Source organism: Syngnathus typhle, linkage group LG11, assembly GCF_033458585.1.
Source record: "Syngnathus typhle isolate RoL2023-S1 ecotype Sweden linkage group LG11, RoL_Styp_1.0, whole genome shotgun sequence".
Lineage (NCBI taxonomy): Eukaryota > Metazoa > Chordata > Actinopteri > Syngnathiformes > Syngnathidae > Syngnathus > Syngnathus typhle.
Genome location: NC_083748.1, coordinates 12661770 through 12680419, shown reverse-complemented (window position 1 = coordinate 12680419; position 18650 = coordinate 12661770). Strand labels below are relative to the sequence as shown.

The following is an 18650-nucleotide window of genomic DNA, read 5'->3' as shown; positions in this document are numbered from 1 at the left end:
ACCGATTTAACCTGTTCCAACTTTCAACAACATTCTGTAGCATTCCCCAAGTTTTTATTCAGCTTCTTCGCCGTAACACGCAATTTCTACAGAAATTGCAAATTCTGGTTCTAATTGGGTTTTGTATTTGCGTGTTTTCCATCGTTGCCGGAACCTTCCTTGTGTACCATGTTGCCAGTCGAGGACAAAGTTTGAAACATTCCTTTACGTGGGATTGCAGCATAAATTGAAGTTCTAAAACTATTTATTTCAGACAATGTACAACTTTTCTCTTACGGAACGACGTGAAACCAGCGGAACTAGACATATATAGAAAAAAAACGTAACTATTACAAATGCTACGTGTTCCTGTCGGAGGACTTATCATGTCACCACAGGCGGAAGTGGCGTCTCAGCCAGTTGCCACGTCGGGATTGTAATAAAATTCGCTTACCTGTTTCTCTCATTTTTAAAACATCTAAATAAACACTTTCTGGAGCCCCTCTCACTAATCTGTAATCATGGTGAGTATGTTAAATTTTATTTGAAACTCTGGTAGATCCTCGTATTTCATATGATTGTGTTTTCAGCAATATACCCGCGGGTTAGCGCGTTAGCATAGCGCGTCAAACTTGTCATTTGTGCAAGAATGGAGGGAACGTTTGTGTTTTTTGTTGTCGTTTTCAGGTTTCGGTCATTAACACCGTGGACACCTCACACGAGGACATGATCGTGAGTACTGTCATTTGTTCTGTGTGTGATTGCTTGGCATTTTATTGACCCAAAGTTTAAATAATGACTGGGGCATATACACCATTAATTAAAATATTTGCTTTAATTCTCCTGATCTTGGACAAGCTTTGAAGCTTTTTTTGTTTTTAATTTATTGCAGCATGATGCTCAGATGGATTACTATGGCACCCGCCTGGCAACCTGCTCCTCGGACCGGACCCTCAAGATCTTTGACGTCCGCAACGGCGGCCAGATCCTTGTCGCTGACCTGCGAGGGTGAGCGAGTTTTAGTTTGGAGAGTATACCGTGGTTCATAATTCACTACATCACAAAACATCAAAATTGTTAAAAGATTGCTTTTCTTTTTTTGGTTTTTACTGGGTGGCCAAGTCTGAATGTCGAGTTAGGCGCCTTCGGTGCCATGCAATAAACACATGCAGTCATTGAAGGAACTTGCATTTTGTGTGGCTCCCCCAGGCACGAGGGTCCGGTGTGGCAGGTGGCGTGGGCTCACCCCATGCACGGCAACATCCTGGCCTCCTGCTCCTACGACCGCAAAGTCATCGTGTGGAAGGAGGAGAACGGCGCCTGGGACAAGATGTACGAATACACGGGACACGAGTCGTCAGGTGTGTGCCGGAACGTTGCGAGGCGTCACCTTCTTGCCGTGAACCGTCCCCACTTTCATGCTGAATAACAAGAACTAGACGAGGGCGGGAACATGACATGTTACTCTTGTTTGTGTTTTTTGTTGTTGTTTTTGTCATGCAGTGAACTCTGTGTGTTGGGGTCCCCATGAGTTTGGTCTGATTCTGGCGTGCGGCAGCTCTGACGGCGCCATCTCGCTGCTCACCTTCACGGGAGAGCAGCAGTGGGACATCAAGAAGATCAACAACGCGCATACGGTCAGCGGCGCCCAAAGGGCTCATCCGATCCGTCACCTTCTACCTTGTTGCTGGCTTATATATTTGTGCGTGTCGGCAAGCCGCCTGATTTGCACGTTTGTGCGCGTCAGATCGGCTGCAACGCGGTCAGCTGGGCCCCAGCTGTGGCGCCGGGCAGCCTGATTGAGCAACCGTCGGGACAGAAGCCCAACTACCTTAAACGCTTTGTGTCCGGAGGCTGTGACAACCTCGTCAAACTCTGGAAGTAAGGCGCGCTCCCACCGGGCCACGCTGACGCTCAGCTAGCCAAATGTCCGCCTGACCGACGTGTCTGACTGGCCGCGGCGCAGGGAGGAGGACGGCCAGTGGAAGGAGGACCAGAAGCTGGAGGCCCACAGCGATTGGGTGAGAGACGTAGGCTGGGCGCCTTCCATCGGACTCCCCACCAGCACCATCGCCAGCTGCTCGCAGGTTAGGCCGCCGCATGGCCGCTGCCGCCTCATGGCCGCTACCGATTTGCAACTTTTCGGGACGTTTGGCCGCCGTTGCAGGACGGCCGCGTCTACATCTGGATGTGCGACGACCCCGCCGGCAACACCTGGACGGCTAAACTGCTGCACAAGTTCAACGACGTCGTCTGGCACGTCAGCTGGTCCATCACGGGCAACATCCTGGCCGTGTCTGGAGGAGACAACAAAGTACGCAAAGTCGTCATCTTCTAGCCACACGTGTTTTGTTTGTTTGTTTTTTGTGTGTGTGTGTGTGCGCGCACTAATGCATGTGTAACTGCGCGCGTGTGCATAGGTGACGTTGTGGAAGGAGTCGTTGGACGGTCATTGGGCGTGTATCAGCGACGTCAGCAAAGGCCAGGGAAGCGTGTCGGCTATCGCAGACACCCAGCAGGCGGAGCAGTGACACGCACGCACGCACGCATTCATTTTGTCCAAATGCTTGTTCTCGTGTACAGATGAGGGACGTTTTGTTTTTGAAATCAAAGTCTCGGCCAAATGAGGACTCTTCTTGTGCGTCCTGCCCGTCATGCTCATGAACATTCCGCCTCCCTCAAAATGGTCGTCGCGTGATTGGCTCATCAAATCTGACAGACCCACCAATCAGGAACAGCGAGCACACCCGTTCCCGACTTGTATGTAATTTGTTAATTAAAAAAAGGAAAAGTGAATATGAATGCAAGCTTTGTGTCGTTTTGCTCGCGTGTTGCTGCTGCCCCCTTATCTTCCTCTTCACCCTTATCGTCTTTCTCCTCCCTTTCATCTTGCTCCTCTTTCCCCTCCTTGCCTGCTCGTCTCTCTCATTCTCTTCCTCATCTTGTGGTCATTTTGCTCCTCCTGCCGCCCCTCCCCCAGCGGCGTCGACCTTTAAAAGCAGGCCGACACCTGAGCACGTGCATACATCGCCCATCCTCCTCTTCCTCACCATGAGCCTGAGCCGCAGCAAAAGGATCAGCTCGAGCGCCTCGGTGCGCCGCTCCAACGCCTTCGGGTCCCCCACGGCCGGCTTGAGCGGCGTCTCGCTGGGCGGGGGCAGCAATAGCGCCCACCTGCAGGGCGCTGGGCTTTCCTCGCTGTCGGTCAACAAGAGTCTGCTGGCCCCCCTCAACCTGGAGATCGACCCCAGCCACTCCATGAGCCGAGCCCACGAGAAGGAGCAGATCAAAAGCCTCAACAACCGCTTTGCCTCCTTCATTGACAAGGTGACTGACGCCAGCAAGATTTTATTGTCAACAAAACGGTTCTGTTCGATTGTGTCATTTGACTCTCGTAGTTTTGACTCATTGTAGCGGTATGAGCTTCTATTTGGAGAGCCGTACCTCCGTTGTGAGGTGCCCGGTTTTAAGTCGAGTCAAGCTGGACCCCGAACAACTGTCCCTCAACCTCAAGAAGACGGAAGAGGGAAGAAGCAGGGACATGACCACATCGATTGCCTGACTCTAGCTCCTCGCCACCTGGCTCCATCTGGGTTTGAAGCTGGAGTAAAATAGGCAAACGTTCACGGCAAGGAGCGAGACTCGGAAAGAAGCCAAACAACCAAAACAAAGCAAATCTAGCAGAAAAAAAATGAAAGTGCAGTTGCTAATGAAAGCGCGCAAACAAGACTCAGGTAGCTTTTGTGCTAACGCGTGACATGGATACCCTGGGTGGTGTTTTCTCACGGCGTCGGTGGTGCGTTGACACAATGCCGCCATTGTTGCCTCCTCGCGGCGCAGATACATTTCAGAGCGATTGACCTCCAATTTTCATCCCACAGTCCACATCACAATAATTCCCAGAAAATAGTTGATCCATGCTGTTCTCACAGTGTTAGTTTAGCGTCTAATCGGCTAGCCCACGATAAAAGCTGCGTAAAAGTGACAATGAAATGATCCATTAATTGTGTTTGTTCAAGAGACACGACATAGATGATCAATAAAAGTAGCTCTTCAATGTTTGCCTAACCTGGGAACATTTAAAAACCCAAATGGGTCACGTTTGTGATCTTAGAGCCTCACGTGCTAGCACAAAATGAATTGCAGCTGCCAAACTGGTTGCATAAATAATCTTTTGTCCTCATGAAGAGATGTCAAATAAAAGTACAGTCCATTGGACTACAACGGAAACCCTTTGGGTCGCGTAGAAAGCAACAGTGACAACATCTCAACGGGTTATCGAAACCGTCGTTGGCAGGACATTGAAGCTTCCCGTCCCACTTCACTAGTTGGTAACCTGATAAAAGCACTCCGCTCTCGTTTTGCTATTGACAGAGTCGCCTTTGTGTCTTAGGAAGTTTGTGTATGTGTGTGTGTGTGTGTGTAATAGTAGCCAGGACACTGGAACCGTGCCCACTTGAAGCCACCGTTTGAGCTGACTTCTTTTGATCACCGCAGGAAACTTTTGGGCCAACAGGAAATGTGATGTTGATTTTTCCTGCTGCTGCATTGTTGCAGGTGTGCTTCCTGGAGCAGCAAAACAAGATGCTGGAGACCAAGCTGGAGCTGCTTCAGGACCAGGGGGCGTCCCGCTCCAATGTGGAGCCGCTGTTTGAGGTTTACATGGCGGGCCTGAGGCGCCAGATGGACCTGGTCAACAACGACAAGGGCAAACTGGACGGAGAGCTGAGGAACATGCAGGGCCTGGTGGAGGACTACAAGCACAAGTCAGCACAGCTTTGATAACTTGATGACTTCATAGTCCGATACGTGACTCGCTGGGGCGAATTGGAATGTCAAGAAAAGTTCATGGCTGATTGCGTTTTATTCTTACTACTTCATCTGCTCTTTGTGTAGATACGAGGACGAGATCAACAAGAGGAACAACCTGGAGAATGACTTTGTCCTCCTGAAGAAGGTCTTTCAAACACACGCACACACACACGCTGTACATCATCGTAAGGCGTTTGAGGGGGGCCTGCTCATTGTACGCACATGCAACCCGAGCTGGACGGTATCATCCGAGTTGGCCTTGGAAAGATGCCGCCTGAGGCAAATGAGAATTGTAAGAAATCCAAAAACGTGTTTGGTGTGCGCAGGATGTGGACTCGTCCTACATGGTGAAGGCCGACCTGGAAGACAAAGTGGGCGCTTTGAGCGATGAAATCAACTTCCTGCGCACCATCTACGAGGAGGTACCGCGCTAAATTCCTTGGGAAGATCTTTGATGTTAGACGATGGGACAAAGTTGTGTACGAAATGCGGACGTCAGGGTCACTGAGCACTCCAAGCTGTTTTTTGAGCTTGCTGCAAATGGATATTTGTCAGGAGCTGCGCGAGCTGCAGGCCAGCATCAGGGACACGTCGGTGGTGGTGCAGATGGACAACAGTCGCAGCCTGAACATGGAGAAGATCGTGGCTGAGGTCAAAGCTCAGTACGAGGAGATCGCTGCTCGCAGCCGAGAAGAGGCCGAGGCCTGGTACAAGAGCAAAGTACGTCTTTGCCTAGCGCAAGCGGGTCAGATCGAAACCTGTCGACGGCCATCAGTGTATCGCGATGCACCAATTTGGGGTCTGCTGGGGCTTCGGCTGTGTGTTCTTGGCACCCTTTGGACACCGACGCATTCGAGGTGTCGGTCCCTAACTGCGCTTGCCGTCAGTTCGACCAGATGTCGGTGCAGGCGTGCCGGTTCGGAGACGAGCTCCGCGTGGTCAAGGGGGAAGTGGGCGAAGTCAACCGCCTCATCGGCCGCCTGCAGAGCGAGATGGAGGCTGTCAAAGCGCAGGTGCGGCTGAATTTAGGCCCGACCCATCCGTAGGGGAACCGTGGCTGTGGTGGCGAGTGTGGAATGCTTTTCAGCGTGGCAGCCTGGAGAGCCAGCTGGCTGAGGCCGAGGACCGCGGGGAGATGGCGGTGAAAGAGGCCAAAGGTCGCACCCGGGACCTAGAGGACGCCCTGCAGAGGGCCAAGCAGGATATGGCCCGCCACCTCAGAGAATACCAGGTACCGTTAACGTCACAGCAGCCGTCGTTGAGCTTGGACTGATCTTTCAGGACGCACTCGATCTCGTGTTCTGTGCTGAAGCTACTCGAAGAAAGAGTTGAAAACTTTTTTTGCCGGGCAGGACTTGATGAACCTGAAGCTGGCTCTGGACATTGAGATTGCCACGTACAGGAAGCTGCTGGAAGGGGAGGAGGACAGGTGAGGGAGGGGACGGCAAATGGGCGTCTCCCCGGTTTTTGCCTTCCTGACGTTTGCTGCCTTTGCAGATTGGGTCAGCAGTCCGTGCTCAGCATCCAGGCCATCAGCAACTACAGTAAGTCAGCTTCTTTTCTGCTATTTGCCTTGCTTGTCTGACCACCGCAGCTACCTTGAAAAGCTAACTTAGTTATGTCACTGATGACTTTTTGCCTCGTCTTTGTCAAATGCGCTGTTTCCCGGGCAGGCAGCAGAAGTTCCAACGGTCACTACCAGAGCGCCAGCGGCTCTTCGCCTCCCAAGCTGCTCATCAAGACCACCGAGACCCGAGACCACAGCAGATACAGTACACGCTAGACGAGCATCTGCCGCTTTCTTTCTGTCTTTCATCGCTCGCCTAACAATTAGTCGTGATCACAAATATAACTGGGCCATTTTTTCTTTGGGGTGTAACTTGATTGTTCTGCTGAAATCTCAGTAATATGGAATTAGTAGTTAGATGTCTTGAAGGCTTGCAGAGAATCTTATTTGCATTATCTTATATATACTTATACAATAATTTAGTGTCTGTTGCTATATAATAAAAGAGCACAGTGCATTTTTGAACCATCGTTGAGCAATCTCGCTTGGTCCATACGACAAGAAACAGGACTAAAGAACCGAATTACACTTGGGTGTGCAAGTTCAGCTGGAGGTTGTTGTTGCCAAGTTTCCATCACCTGGGCTGAATCCAATTGAGTATGCTTATCACTTGCTTAAGACCCTGTCCCAATATTTATGAACGGGACTGTCACTGTAGCTCCTCAACTGACTTCTACATTGTTCCTCGACACTGTCTGAGAATAAAAAAGACAGACTTGAAAGAGAGAGAGAGAGGGAGTGAGGACGGGAGGGGGGCTCTGGGGTGCCGCAGCGGTCCAGTGGGTCTCACCGGCGACCATCGTCGCTTCTCCATCCTCGTCGTCATTCCGACACGAGAGAGAGGGTGAGGGACGGGGGCGGGTCGTTTGGTTAGCCAGGACCTCATCTTCATCCTCATTATCATCGTCATGCCGGCGTGGCGGAGGAACCTCATCTTCTGCCTGCAGCGGTTGCACGAGGACGGTAGGGACCCACTACGCTACGAGGCATGCGTGCACGCTGCGCACGTGTGCGCGCAGACTTTTCTGGATGCGAGTTTGTCGTCTGCACCTTTGCCTCCCCTGGACGACGTGCTGAGATTGCGTGCGTGCGTGCGCGTGACATGCGCATGCGTGGCTTGTCAAAGTAAATATGACCATGCGGCGATCGTGTTCAAACGAAAGGCAGCGCAGTGTACTCGTGGTGGCCATGTCCGGTGAGTTTTCGGGTTCCGATTCCTGCTGTGACGTTTGAATGTTATACAGCGTCATTCAAGACAAACTAGTTTGTAGCTTTCAATGTTCATGTGCGTATGCCACCGGTCCAGTGCCAATGGATTGTGTAAAAATCATTTTGAAAAATTCATTGTTTCAATGCAGTTGAATCATCAAGTTGTACATTTGTTGTGGTTCAGTTCTGCTGTTCAAGTGTAGGCCGCAGTCTGGTAGCTTTTATTGAGTTTGCCCCCTAGTGGCCAGGTAAGGCGATTGCACTCTGACGTGCTCTTGCAGGATGAGTGTGTGCGTCTGATGCCATGTAAGTGTTTGATCCTAACATCTCATTCCCTTGTGGCTGGCAAGATGATGTGTGCATGCGCTGTCAGGAAGCGTGTGTGTGTCCCGGAGGCCTTCAATCAGCGTTCAGGCGGCGGCGGCGGCAGCGGCGAGATCATTTCAGGATGCAAACAATTACGACTTGCGTGTGATGTGCCAGGAGAGGAAGCGAGGGATGGCGGAAAGCAAGATGAGGGAAAAGCAGCAAGTTTCAGACGCACTTTTCATTTAGAAGCCGCAGGTCTTACTGTCTGCCATACTCGCGGTTGGACACCTGCAGATTCTATTTGCTAGCTCGATTGCTAACACATACATGGATGAGCTACGGGCAATAAGTCATCGGTTTGATGCTGCTTCAAATAACGAATTTGCTTACTGACGCAACTACAGCTTCCTCATTCCAAAACGTGTGTGTGCGTGATGCGTGAAGAAAGCATGTAGCCGCGGGTTAGCAGTTTTGCTCGTAATTGGATCTGACCAACGGGTCAGGCGGCGCAAACAACAAACTCGTCTTCCATTTTGCTGTCTCACATGCACGCAGGAGTGCAAGGCGGCGTTGCGAGTTCCCGTGCCGGGCTGATTGCTTCTCGCGGTTGCCATGAAATCTTTTTGTAGCTGCTTTTGACGCCCCAAAGTGAGATTGGTCGGGTGGCCGATCTACGGCTGTTCAGGCGTCCATTTTGCAGCAGAACCTTCCGGGGCCCATCTCTGGGGACAAAATAGACATATTATTTATTGTTGCTTTTTTTGAAAGCGTCTTTGTGTGTATCCCGGCGACACTGCACATGGACAGCGCCATGCAGCGCCCACTTTGGCCTTTGTGTTTACGCTCCATCAAAAGGACCCGGGGAGAGCTGCTCGCCTTTCAATAGGTCCACTTGACATTTCCAACGGGAGAAGAAATTCAAATCAATTCCAAACAAATCTTTTGTGTTGTTCAACAACTTCTCCATTCGTGACGTGTGTGTTGACATAGCCACAGATGTGTGTTTACATGTGTGTGTCTGCACGTGTGTGTGTGTTCTTTGCCATTGTGTACTCATGCGTGAGCAGACCGGAATATTCCGCCGGCTGCTCCTCCTCTGTGCCTCGGACTCCGGCGGCAGCAGCATCTAAACTCACGCACGCACACGCCGCCTTTTCAGGCGTAATGACCGACTTGTAGCTCGTCAATGAGATGCTGCGGCGGCGCATTTTTTCGATCCGTCATGACGAGGGAATTCAAGCTACGTCGGTGCAAATCGTCTTGTTGGTCGTGAAGGCTTCCCGATGGGAGGCCGTCATACCGGTGGCGGATGCGCAAGAGCTTTCCGGTTGTTGGCGGCGTCCAGTCATCATGTGATTGGCAGCAGATTATGTGAAGTTGCCTGCACAGTATCACAAAGCTCCACAACCAGAAAGAAATTCTATGCTGGTTAGCCTGTCCATGGCGTTTGTCACTATATGATAGCGCTGAGCTAGCGGCGCTTGTTGAACACGTTACAATGCTAACTTCTCGTTTCGTGCGTACGCTACTGTCCTGCGTGTTAGGGGTCATCTCTGCTCCCTTTTGTTGGCCTTTGCTTCACATGTTAGCATTAGCCTAGCTCACTTTGCTTAGTACCGGAAGACCGTTGGCGAATTTGAACTTGTTTTAATGTTGTGTGTTGTGTTGGACGCCATCTTTTCTGTTGTCGTGTCCTTACCGTTGCTTGAGTCTGCCGGAACATGACGACCCCCGTGGAAAAATAATCAGCGTCTAATTTCGAGCTATCAAAATTGATAAAGCGTGGGAGCGAAGGAAAGCAAAGTCAGAGTCTCTTTGTGCTGACGCGTTGAATGGAATGGAGGGCGGCCATACTTTCCTGACCCTGCACTGCGACAGCAACAATCCACTCACGAGTCCAATTGACACGCTAATTACCGCAAAAAGGAACTAAAAGCGCGTTTGTGAGTGCGTGTGCAATTCTGCAGGTTGCATCACGGAATCCCGCTGGGAGATTAATTTGCATAATCATTAAACCGGAACTGCTCGCTGCTCCTTAGCCCAACATTGGAAACATTTGCAACTTCTTGAGCCATCGCTCATTTCACGTCTGTGTGTCACTCCTCTCGTTAAGTGAAGTGATCGACTCCAGTGGTTACATCATTGACATTTTCAATCTGACCTTCTTTAAAATGAGAATGGATTTGTGCTTAGCCCAAAAGCAGAAATCATACTGTCATGAATCATATTTTGCCCCAATTGAAACGAATCCAGTCATCGAGTAATGGATGTAATCGGTCTCAAGGATGAATCGTACTTGGCATACAGATTCATATGAGATCGATTCACAACATTGGACATATTTGGTGCGGTCGTCTGACTCGAAAATGTGATTTTGTGGCCTTGCGGGCTCGCTCGCTCGCTCTTGTGCGAATGTTTGACATTAATAACGCTCGTCGTCATCCTCTTCCTCCACATCCTCAATGAAGTCGGACCATGCGACAGAGGACTAGGAGGTGCCATCACGCTGGCTTTCGTTCTTGACGCCGACGTGGAATTATCAGGAAGTCACGATGCAATACGATGGCGTTCGCTTGTTGTGAGTGGCCGCACGATGAGGCACAATCGTTTTGTTCAGTTGTTCACGCCTTCGTTTGAGCCCCATACGATGGCGTTGTCACACGTACGTGGTCACTCATTTGCAAGAAGCCATCTTAAAAGTAGACTTTCTGTCCAAGGATCTTTTGATGACACCTCCACTGACACAATTCATGTCATCATTTGGAATGTTGTGTGTGTTGGCACGTCTGTGTGTGTTAGAGCAGTTGATGTGATGGACTAACAAATGACCCTGTGCTGTTTGTCGCGGTGAGTCATCGCATATGAGCTCACTCCAACGACCACTAGAGGGCGCTACAGACTCGGAGCATGTCACTACGCACTGCAAAGCGCCTGTATGCGCAGTGTGATTGAGTGTATATATTATACAAAAAAGAAAGAAACAAAAGAAATACAACACACACGCACAGAAAACAAGGTGTGGTAGCTGTCACGCACACGCGCACACACGCTTGACAATTTCAATGGCAACACGGTTCCTCTCTCCGTCACTTTACGCAATGCTCTTCCTTAGCCTTTATGTATCTTCCCCGGCACGCCCCCCTACACGCGCGCGTCTTTAGGTCACTGTGTTAATTAATTAGCTGCATGGGGTTAATGGAAAGCCTGTCAGGAGTCTGCAGCGTGCTCAGGCCACATTTTAATGAATGCGCAATATATAATTCGGCAAGCCAAAGAAAAAGCTAAATGTGTGTGTGTGTGCGTGACCCATTTAACTCAGCTGTATGCCACCGACGCACTCCACAATTTGCTCTGTTACCATGGCAACACATGCTTCAAACATGCTTTGTGTGCATGCATGTGTGATTTGTTGAGTGATGTGTGTACATGAGTAGGTGTACCATGAGTGCATGTTCCGATTTCGTGCTACACCGTGTGTGTGTGTGTGTGTGTGTGTGTGTGTGTGTGTGTGTGATGCCATGTAAGTTTGATCCTAACATGAGTGCATGTTGCTATTATGTGCTACACAGTGTGTGCATATGTGTGTGTGTGTGGGCGTCATGACTTTAAATGTGAAGCAGTGTGTGGCTCATTCTCCAAGGTTCTTCTCAAACTCTGCTGTCACAAAGGGCTGCCATCGGATGAGTTGATTGATCACTTTGATTGGCCGTGGCTGAAGTGGCCGTGAGCACTCCCACAGTGACGCAGCCCTCCCTCTTGCACAGTGGGTCTTCTCCTGATGGACCTGATGTCCAGCAAATACTGCCAATTGAAACTATTTTCGGGAGCTGCATATTTTTATTTTCTTTCCCCCTGAATCCGGTTGGTCTCAACTTGGCCAACTGAGCCTAATACGGCCTCTTCAAACCAAAATGACTTTTTTGAAGGCGTGGCATTCCAAAACATTTTTGTGCTTCTACTTGGGAATCCAGAAGGCACCAGGAACTCCTGCACGTCCTGAACAACATAACTTGACTTTTTACATGCTGAGAGTTCAGGATGCCGGATGCGGAGATGGAGTTACGCGCACACGCGCACTTGCACACACAGAGGGAAGAGACGAGAGATGTGAAGCATCTCCCATCATCAAACCCTCAAAGCGCAAAAAGCTCGAGTCTCGCGTCTCTCATCATTCGACTCTGCGAGCTCCGAGGGCGAGGAGGAAACAACCCGGCGGGAAGAGGAAGAGAAAGAAGAGGTTCCTTGTGGAAGACGAGGAGGAGGCGGAGGAGTTTTGGCTTAGTCAGGATGGACAAAGTGATTAAGATGGTGACCAGGATGTCGCCCAGGAACAAGAGGCGAGAGGGAGGAAGCGTGGCGGTGGCGGGGCAGCTGCGGCAACGACTCTGCCTCCGCATGGGCGGTGAGTGTTTACATCGGGGACGTTGTTGTCATCCTCTTTGAAGTCAACTCTCGTTTTCTGCTGACTTGTTCCACTTTTGCACCACACACACACTGGCCATGTCTGACCTCTTTGTTGCATCAAAGAGATTTAAATCGAATTATTTAGTTTGTCTTGGAAGAAGATGAGGAAGCATGCGCTAACACTGCATCTGACAAATGAAGCTAACGAACGAATTGCAAAATGCAAGCTTTCCACAAAAGCGTCTTGGAAAATGGAGACTGGTCGGAGGGGAAAGAAAAATGGAGCATTCCGACGCGCTGCAGATCAGCGGTCAAAATCGGTCATCAGTAGCAGACTTGGCATCCATCCGGACTCATACTTCAACTGGCCTTAACAACCCAAATTGAATGGAGAGATTTCATCTTTCATCTGGATGGCCCCTTGATTGCTGCTTGAGCTGGCTGGAGCTCTTTCCTGTCTGGCCAAGAGGGTCCACCTGCAAACGTGGGCGATTGCCACTCCACCAATGCTTCTCTCTTCCATTGCCAGGTGTGGAAAAGTTCAGGATCCAAGGAGTCAGGACCTTTTGTCGCGGTTGTTGTCATGGTTACGGCAAGCCATTGTTACAGGGCGCCCTGGGAGAGGTCAGGCGTGACGAGGCGGCGTGGCTTCGTTTCACGCCACGTAACACGCGCCAGCTAGCGAGTGAGTGGAAGAGAGAGAGCGAAAGAGAGCGAGAGTGTGCGAGAGAGAAAGAGAAAGGGGGGCGGTAGATAGAAGGATGCTGGAATCTCTGGCTTGCTTCTTTCGCCATGTGACTTCTCCACTCGCTGAGCTCCACAGAAGGAAAAGGGCCAAGAAGGAAGGCAGGATGTTCTCCATGTCGCTCAAGTGCCGCTTGGGGGTCATCAGGCGCCACAACAAGGGTACAGCCTGCCTGCGTGTGTGCGTGCCGGCGTGCCTGCGTGTGTGCGTGCGTGCATGAGTAGCTGCAAAGTGTGTTCAGCAGCAGGTGGGTTTTGTGCAAAGTTTGCATCCTTCAGAGTGGATGTGCTTTCAAAAATGCGTGCGTGGGAGGGGGGGGGCATGCACGGTAGGGTGTGTGTACAATGTTTGTACAATGCCTTTCGTGTAAATGCATCAGGTGTGTTTTATGCAGAGTTTGTAACCTATATCTGCTTGTACCTGAAGAGGTGTGTGTGTATCCTTTTGTGTGTGCATTATTAGTGTGTCTGAATGTTAGTTTGGGTCTGAGTGAGAGTGTTTGTGCATTGTTGGAGTGTGCATGTGTGTGGGAGTGCAGCTTGAGGCTTGTTGTGCTGACCTCACTGTGTGTGTGTGTGTCTTAATATTGTTCTTGTACGTGTGTATGTGTGTGTGTGTGTTTATAGCCGCCTCCTCCTGCTCATGCATTCAAGTGGCTGATAGCTTTTAGCCCCAAACTCTTCACAATAAACTTTATTTGTATTTTTTTTTTACTATTTTCGTCATGATGAGCTTTCCGTGCTGAATTCTCCAATATGGACAAAGCTGAAAGTGTGAGCGGCTCAAACATTTCGGATGTGACTCCATACATAATAATAATAGTAATCCAGAGAGCTGGAACCGAGGTAGTGGACTCACTCGCTTATTATTGCCTTGCGGCAATTACCTTCTGCTCGTCGTCAGCTCGAGTTTGACTCGGTAGCACAGCGTTTGGCACAAAGCGGTGGCGGCCGCCGTGTGGCCGCCGTGGCCTTCACGGCGAGTTCATCATTTGATGCAGCCTGAAATGGGTTGGAATCCTGCAAAAGTGGCCCCAGCACTGCATCGCTCACACTCTGCTCTTAGTTCGGGTCAAATCTTTGAAGGCAAAATAAAAATCATCCAACGGGTAGAGGCTAGTTTCCTTAGCCTGTTTAGGGGGGGATTGCATTGTTAGCATGGAGCTAAACTGAATTTATAAAGCAATATGTCCTTTCAGAACTGGATTTAAAACTCACCTCTTTACCTAGCATTTGCGTAAACAGAGTCCTTGTTTTGTTTTCTTGTTTTGTTTTCTTGTTTTTTTTTCTTGTTTTTTTATCTGCCATGTAGCACTTTTGAGATTCCTCTGAATATAAAGTGCGTTATAAATATGATTTATTATTATTATTATTATTATTTGTGGTTGGGGATGTCTGAAGGTGTAGTCGCCTGTCTTGTGTGCAGGCCCCATGCATTCGATTCCCACATATGACCGTGTGCAGCATATGTGTGAGTGTGTAACTTAAAAAAAAAGTATTTTGTGGTTGTTTGAAATACCCAATGTGTACTTGGAGCAGTTGTATGTGAAATGAGTTGCTCCAAAGTCCAAGCAAAATAAAATGGGCAGAAAGGCAGCTTGTATTTTGAAAATGTCTAAAGTCACGTGACGCAAGGCAGAACTGATTCCAGAGTATCGTTGTGGCGCGTCGGCATTTTTCTACGACTGTAAGCGGCAAGTAAGATCGTACTTGGCTGGAGGAAGACGAGCACGGTGGCTGTTGGCACTTGTTCACAACTTCGCCTGCTAAAGTGCAGCGGCAGCAGTAATAAGCTCCCAGGTGCTTTTCAGGTGGGAGCGGTCGGTCCTCAGGTCATTGGCGCGTCACTCACATTAATGAGGCGGCCGTTTGCTAACTCCACTTCCTCCAGCGCCAATTAACTGCTGACACGGAAGGGGCAGGACTTTTATCAGCCGACAGATGGAAAAGGGAAAATTTGGCAGAAAATGCCAAAGCTGTCTGAAAAAAACGAAGACAAGAAAAACGTCTGAAGCGTGACGGCTGCCGTTTGCCCGTCCCTCACCTGTCCCCTTCTCCTCGACAATGCCGTTTTGGCACGATATACTTTGTAAGCAGTTTGCCTGCTCGAGTCAATTTCCATTGTGCAAAGTTTCTTTTTTTTTTTTTTAATGAAATTTCTTTTCATCTGATGTGAGCGTGTGTCTTTGATGAATGTTTTATCCCATCAAGACAGATTTGTGACACATTGGGAGCACACGCCGCTCATTAGGGGCGGAAGGTGAGCCTTAGCGACGAGTCAGACACATTTTCATAATGAATGATGACAAAAAACACACAACTGAAGGAAGGATGGGTAGAAGAAAGAGAGCAAGTGTGCTTGCTTCAAGATGTTGGTTTGTCACCACCAGTTTGAGTTTTCTGAAAAAAGTAAAAAAAAAAAAGTCTCCAGTAATAATCATATTATTAACCGCATGACTTTGACATTTTTCCGATTAAATTGCCGTCCCCGGAATAATTATGCAAACCGTGAAATGACGAGGGCCGCCTGGGAGTCATGGAAGCTCCTGTCAAAGACGCACGATGGGATTTTCGGGTCGCCTGTTAACCCGCCGACGCTGTCTTTTGTGCCGACGAAAATGACTTGAAAGGGAGACAACTCGCCTGCGTCTAGAAGCTGCCGCGCTCAGTGCGCCCCCGTTCAGACATCAAATGTCTTGACAAAGCCACCGCCGTTTGAAAACAGCTTCACACAAGTGTCAGTTTGGCAAATAGTTGGTACGGAAAATCTCACCACTAGAGGCCTTGTGCCTGCTCATGGCCCAAAAAGCGCAAGCTAGCCATAAAAGGAAACAAGCAATAGCATGTATTTCACTTGCATGTTGATTTGTGTTCAAACAATTGATGATGCTAACACAACTTTTAGCAATAACAAATATACATTGTCCAAAAGCAGACCTCTTGTTGGTAGTTCTCGCAGCAGCAAAAAGCGCTACCATTTTCAAAGCTTTTCTCTTCAAATGAATGAATGGCACTGCATGTCTTGAATATTTGATGCCTTTTTTTTTTTGACCCACGCAAAATATTTCTGGATCATTTTTCTTTCTTTTTTTGTGCCTGGAAATAATGAGCCTGCTTCATTATGGGCAGATGAATGTTGCTGGCTGGCTGTTGCTAAGAGCCAACAACATTAAGTCGCAGTGACATACGAATATGGAAGCCACTTGCTAGCCGTCAAGTCAATGTGTCGTTATGTGCGTCGAAGCAAGCACCATACGTTCAGAGGACAGCAGTTTAATAAACTCACACGAGGATTCAGAGAACAAAATATATCACTTGGTTGCGTTACATCCGGGGAGCGAGAGCAGCTTCTTCGTCTCAGCTACGGTAGCCGTGCGGGACATTCTTTTAGCACAATACACAATCATGCAATTATCTACATCCTCTCCTTTTAGAACATTGCCTATATAAAAAATATTGTTAACTAAAAAACTGTAATATACAAATGTGACGTGACAGTCTACAAATAAACAAGTCTGCGTAAAACTGGCAGCATAAAACTTACTGAATTAACAAATTATTCCTCTTGGAAATGCACGAAGGTACACTTGGTAATAATAACAAGTATGTAAACAACCTTAGAGCTTAACTTTTTTTTTCAAAACGCAACTAACAAACATGCAGTTCAATCCTTGTACTTCGGATTCGGCTTAGAAATCCGACCTGAGCGAGTCACATAAGCAGAACAATTGTGTGACACTCGGGTGGGCACGTCAGCTGGAGATGTTGTCGATTGCTCATTGGTGGAGTAGTGAGCAGATGGTTGAGAGAAGTGAGACGGTCGGGCATGTGGACTGGATAGAAGAGGGTCTGGCGTACTCGGAACCGGTGGTTGAGAGTGATGGTCAGAGTCGGCGTGCAAAGGTGGGGTTGGTTCAGCAACAGGAAGGATGTGACGGCGATTCCTCCTGTAGATACCTCCGTTGGATTCAACGATGTAGGAGCGCGGCTCTTTGCAAGCCTGAACCACTTTCCCGAGGCGGTCATATCCCTCTGCAGTCTGTAACCGGACAATTTGTCCTCTCACAAGTGGCACCAGAGGGCGACTTGTTGCATCATAGTACTGCTTTTGAACAAGTCTTCTCCTTTGAAGCTGAGTAGCCACTTGTCCTGCACCCTTTATTGCAGGCACAAGCAGAGTGTTGTTGACAGGAAAGGTAGAACGCGTCTGGCGAGACATGAGACGCTGTGCAGGTGATCCAAGCGTGCTGTCTCGAGGAATGTTCCTGAGGTTGAGCAGGTTGAGAAAAACATCCGTTCCATCTCGGTGTGACTTTTCCATGAGCTGTTTGGCACTGCGGACGGCACGCTCGGCTAATCCATTTGACTGCGGGTATCCGGGACTGCTGGTAACGTGAGTAATGTCCCACTGTTTGGAAAAGTCGCGGAATCGTTGGCTAGTGTATTGTCTGCCATTATCAGAAATCAGTGTATGGGGTGCTCCATGAACAGAAAAATGTCTCTTAAGCTTTTTTATCACTGTAGCTGAAGACAAATCACGAAGCAGATCAATTTCGAACCATCCCGAGTAAGAGTCAACAAGGACTGAATACTGTTGACCATGCCATTCAAAAATGTCCGTTGCGACCGTAGACCATGGCAGGGTAGGGACAGGATGAGCTTTCAGCGGTTCCTTTTGCTGGTGTGGTCGTGTGCTATTGCATACAGCACAAGACAGTAGTACTTTTGTGATGTCCGTGTTCATGTTGGGCCAAAACACTGTACTTCTGGCTCTACATTTAGTTGATTCAAGGCCTGGGTGACCTCTATGCATAATTTGGATGTACTCTTGTTGCAGTGAGATTGGTATGACAGGTCTGTGTCCTTTAACAACAATACCTTCTTCCACTACCAACTCGTCTCTGTATGGAAAGTATGGGCGGACAGAGAGCGGTGCCTGACGTTCTTTGTTAGGCCATCCATTCTGGATCACATTGCTAAGAGTTTGAAGCACTTGGTCACTGGCAGTGTGTGTTCTCAGCTCTTCAAGCCTGGCTGTCGAGATAAAACTGACTGACATGACTTCAAACGAGCTGTGAGCACTAGATAATTCAGAAACTTTACCGTTTGGGGCTCTTGACAGGGTGTCGGAAAGGTACATTTGCTTGCCCTTTTTATAAACCAAGGTGATGTCAAAAGCTTGTAGACGAAGTAGCATCCTCTGCAGACGAGCTGGAGCTGTGAGGATCGGCTTCTTCAGTATAGTGACCAGAGGTTGGTGGTCTGTTTCAATGACAGTGTGCTTGCCATAGATGTAGTCCTTAAACTTAGTGCATGCAAAAACAACAGCAAGGAGTTCTTTTTCAATTTGCGCATAACGGGTTTCTGTATCTGACAATGTGCGAGATGCATACGCAATTGGCTTTCCATCTTGTAAACATGCTGCACCCAACCCATAACGGGATGCATCACATGTTAGCATCACAGGTTTCCCTACATCAAAATAAGAAAGGACAGGTGAGCTGGATAGACATGACTTCAATTTCACAAATGCCTGTTGGTGTTGGGGGAGCCAGCACCATGCAGCGTCTTTGTGAGTGAGCTGCCTGAGTGGTGCTGCAATGTCGCTGAGATTCGGGATAAACTT

At 48.9% G+C, this 18650-nt stretch overlaps 3 protein-coding genes across 3 annotated transcripts in view; all 3 read left to right on the top strand.

The window, feature by feature from the left end:
* Positions 1-346: 346 nt before the first annotated feature.
* On the top strand, positions 347-2781 carry sec13 (SEC13 homolog, nuclear pore and COPII coat complex component). The gene is made up of 9 exons (XM_061291024.1): positions 347-503; positions 667-711; positions 872-987; positions 1189-1340; positions 1483-1616; positions 1727-1860; positions 1946-2066; positions 2147-2293; positions 2400-2781. The coding sequence occupies exons 1-9, from the start codon at positions 501-503 to the stop codon at positions 2508-2510; spliced, it is 963 nt and encodes a 320-aa protein (XP_061147008.1). The 5' UTR covers positions 347-500; the 3' UTR covers positions 2511-2781.
* A 229-nt stretch (positions 2782-3010) lies between these two features.
* On the top strand, positions 3011-6760 carry si:dkey-222f2.1 (keratin, type II cytoskeletal 8). Its single transcript, XM_061291022.1, has 10 exons — positions 3011-3306; positions 4537-4745; positions 4876-4936; positions 5118-5213; positions 5347-5511; positions 5679-5804; positions 5879-6022; positions 6144-6220; positions 6289-6335; positions 6465-6760. Exons 1-10 carry the CDS (start codon positions 3031-3033, stop codon positions 6572-6574), a joined length of 1311 nt encoding a protein of 436 aa, XP_061147006.1. The 5' UTR covers positions 3011-3030; the 3' UTR covers positions 6575-6760.
* Positions 6761-7399: 639 nt separating this feature from the next.
* grip2b (glutamate receptor interacting protein 2b) overlaps positions 7400-18650 on the top strand; it is a 30362-nt gene continuing 19111 nt past the window's right edge. The window contains exon 1 of the mRNA XM_061291025.1: positions 7400-7553. Within this exon, the coding sequence (XP_061147009.1) occupies positions 7490-7553 (64 nt within the window). The 5' untranslated portion in view covers positions 7400-7489. The remainder of the gene's footprint in view (positions 7554-18650) is intronic.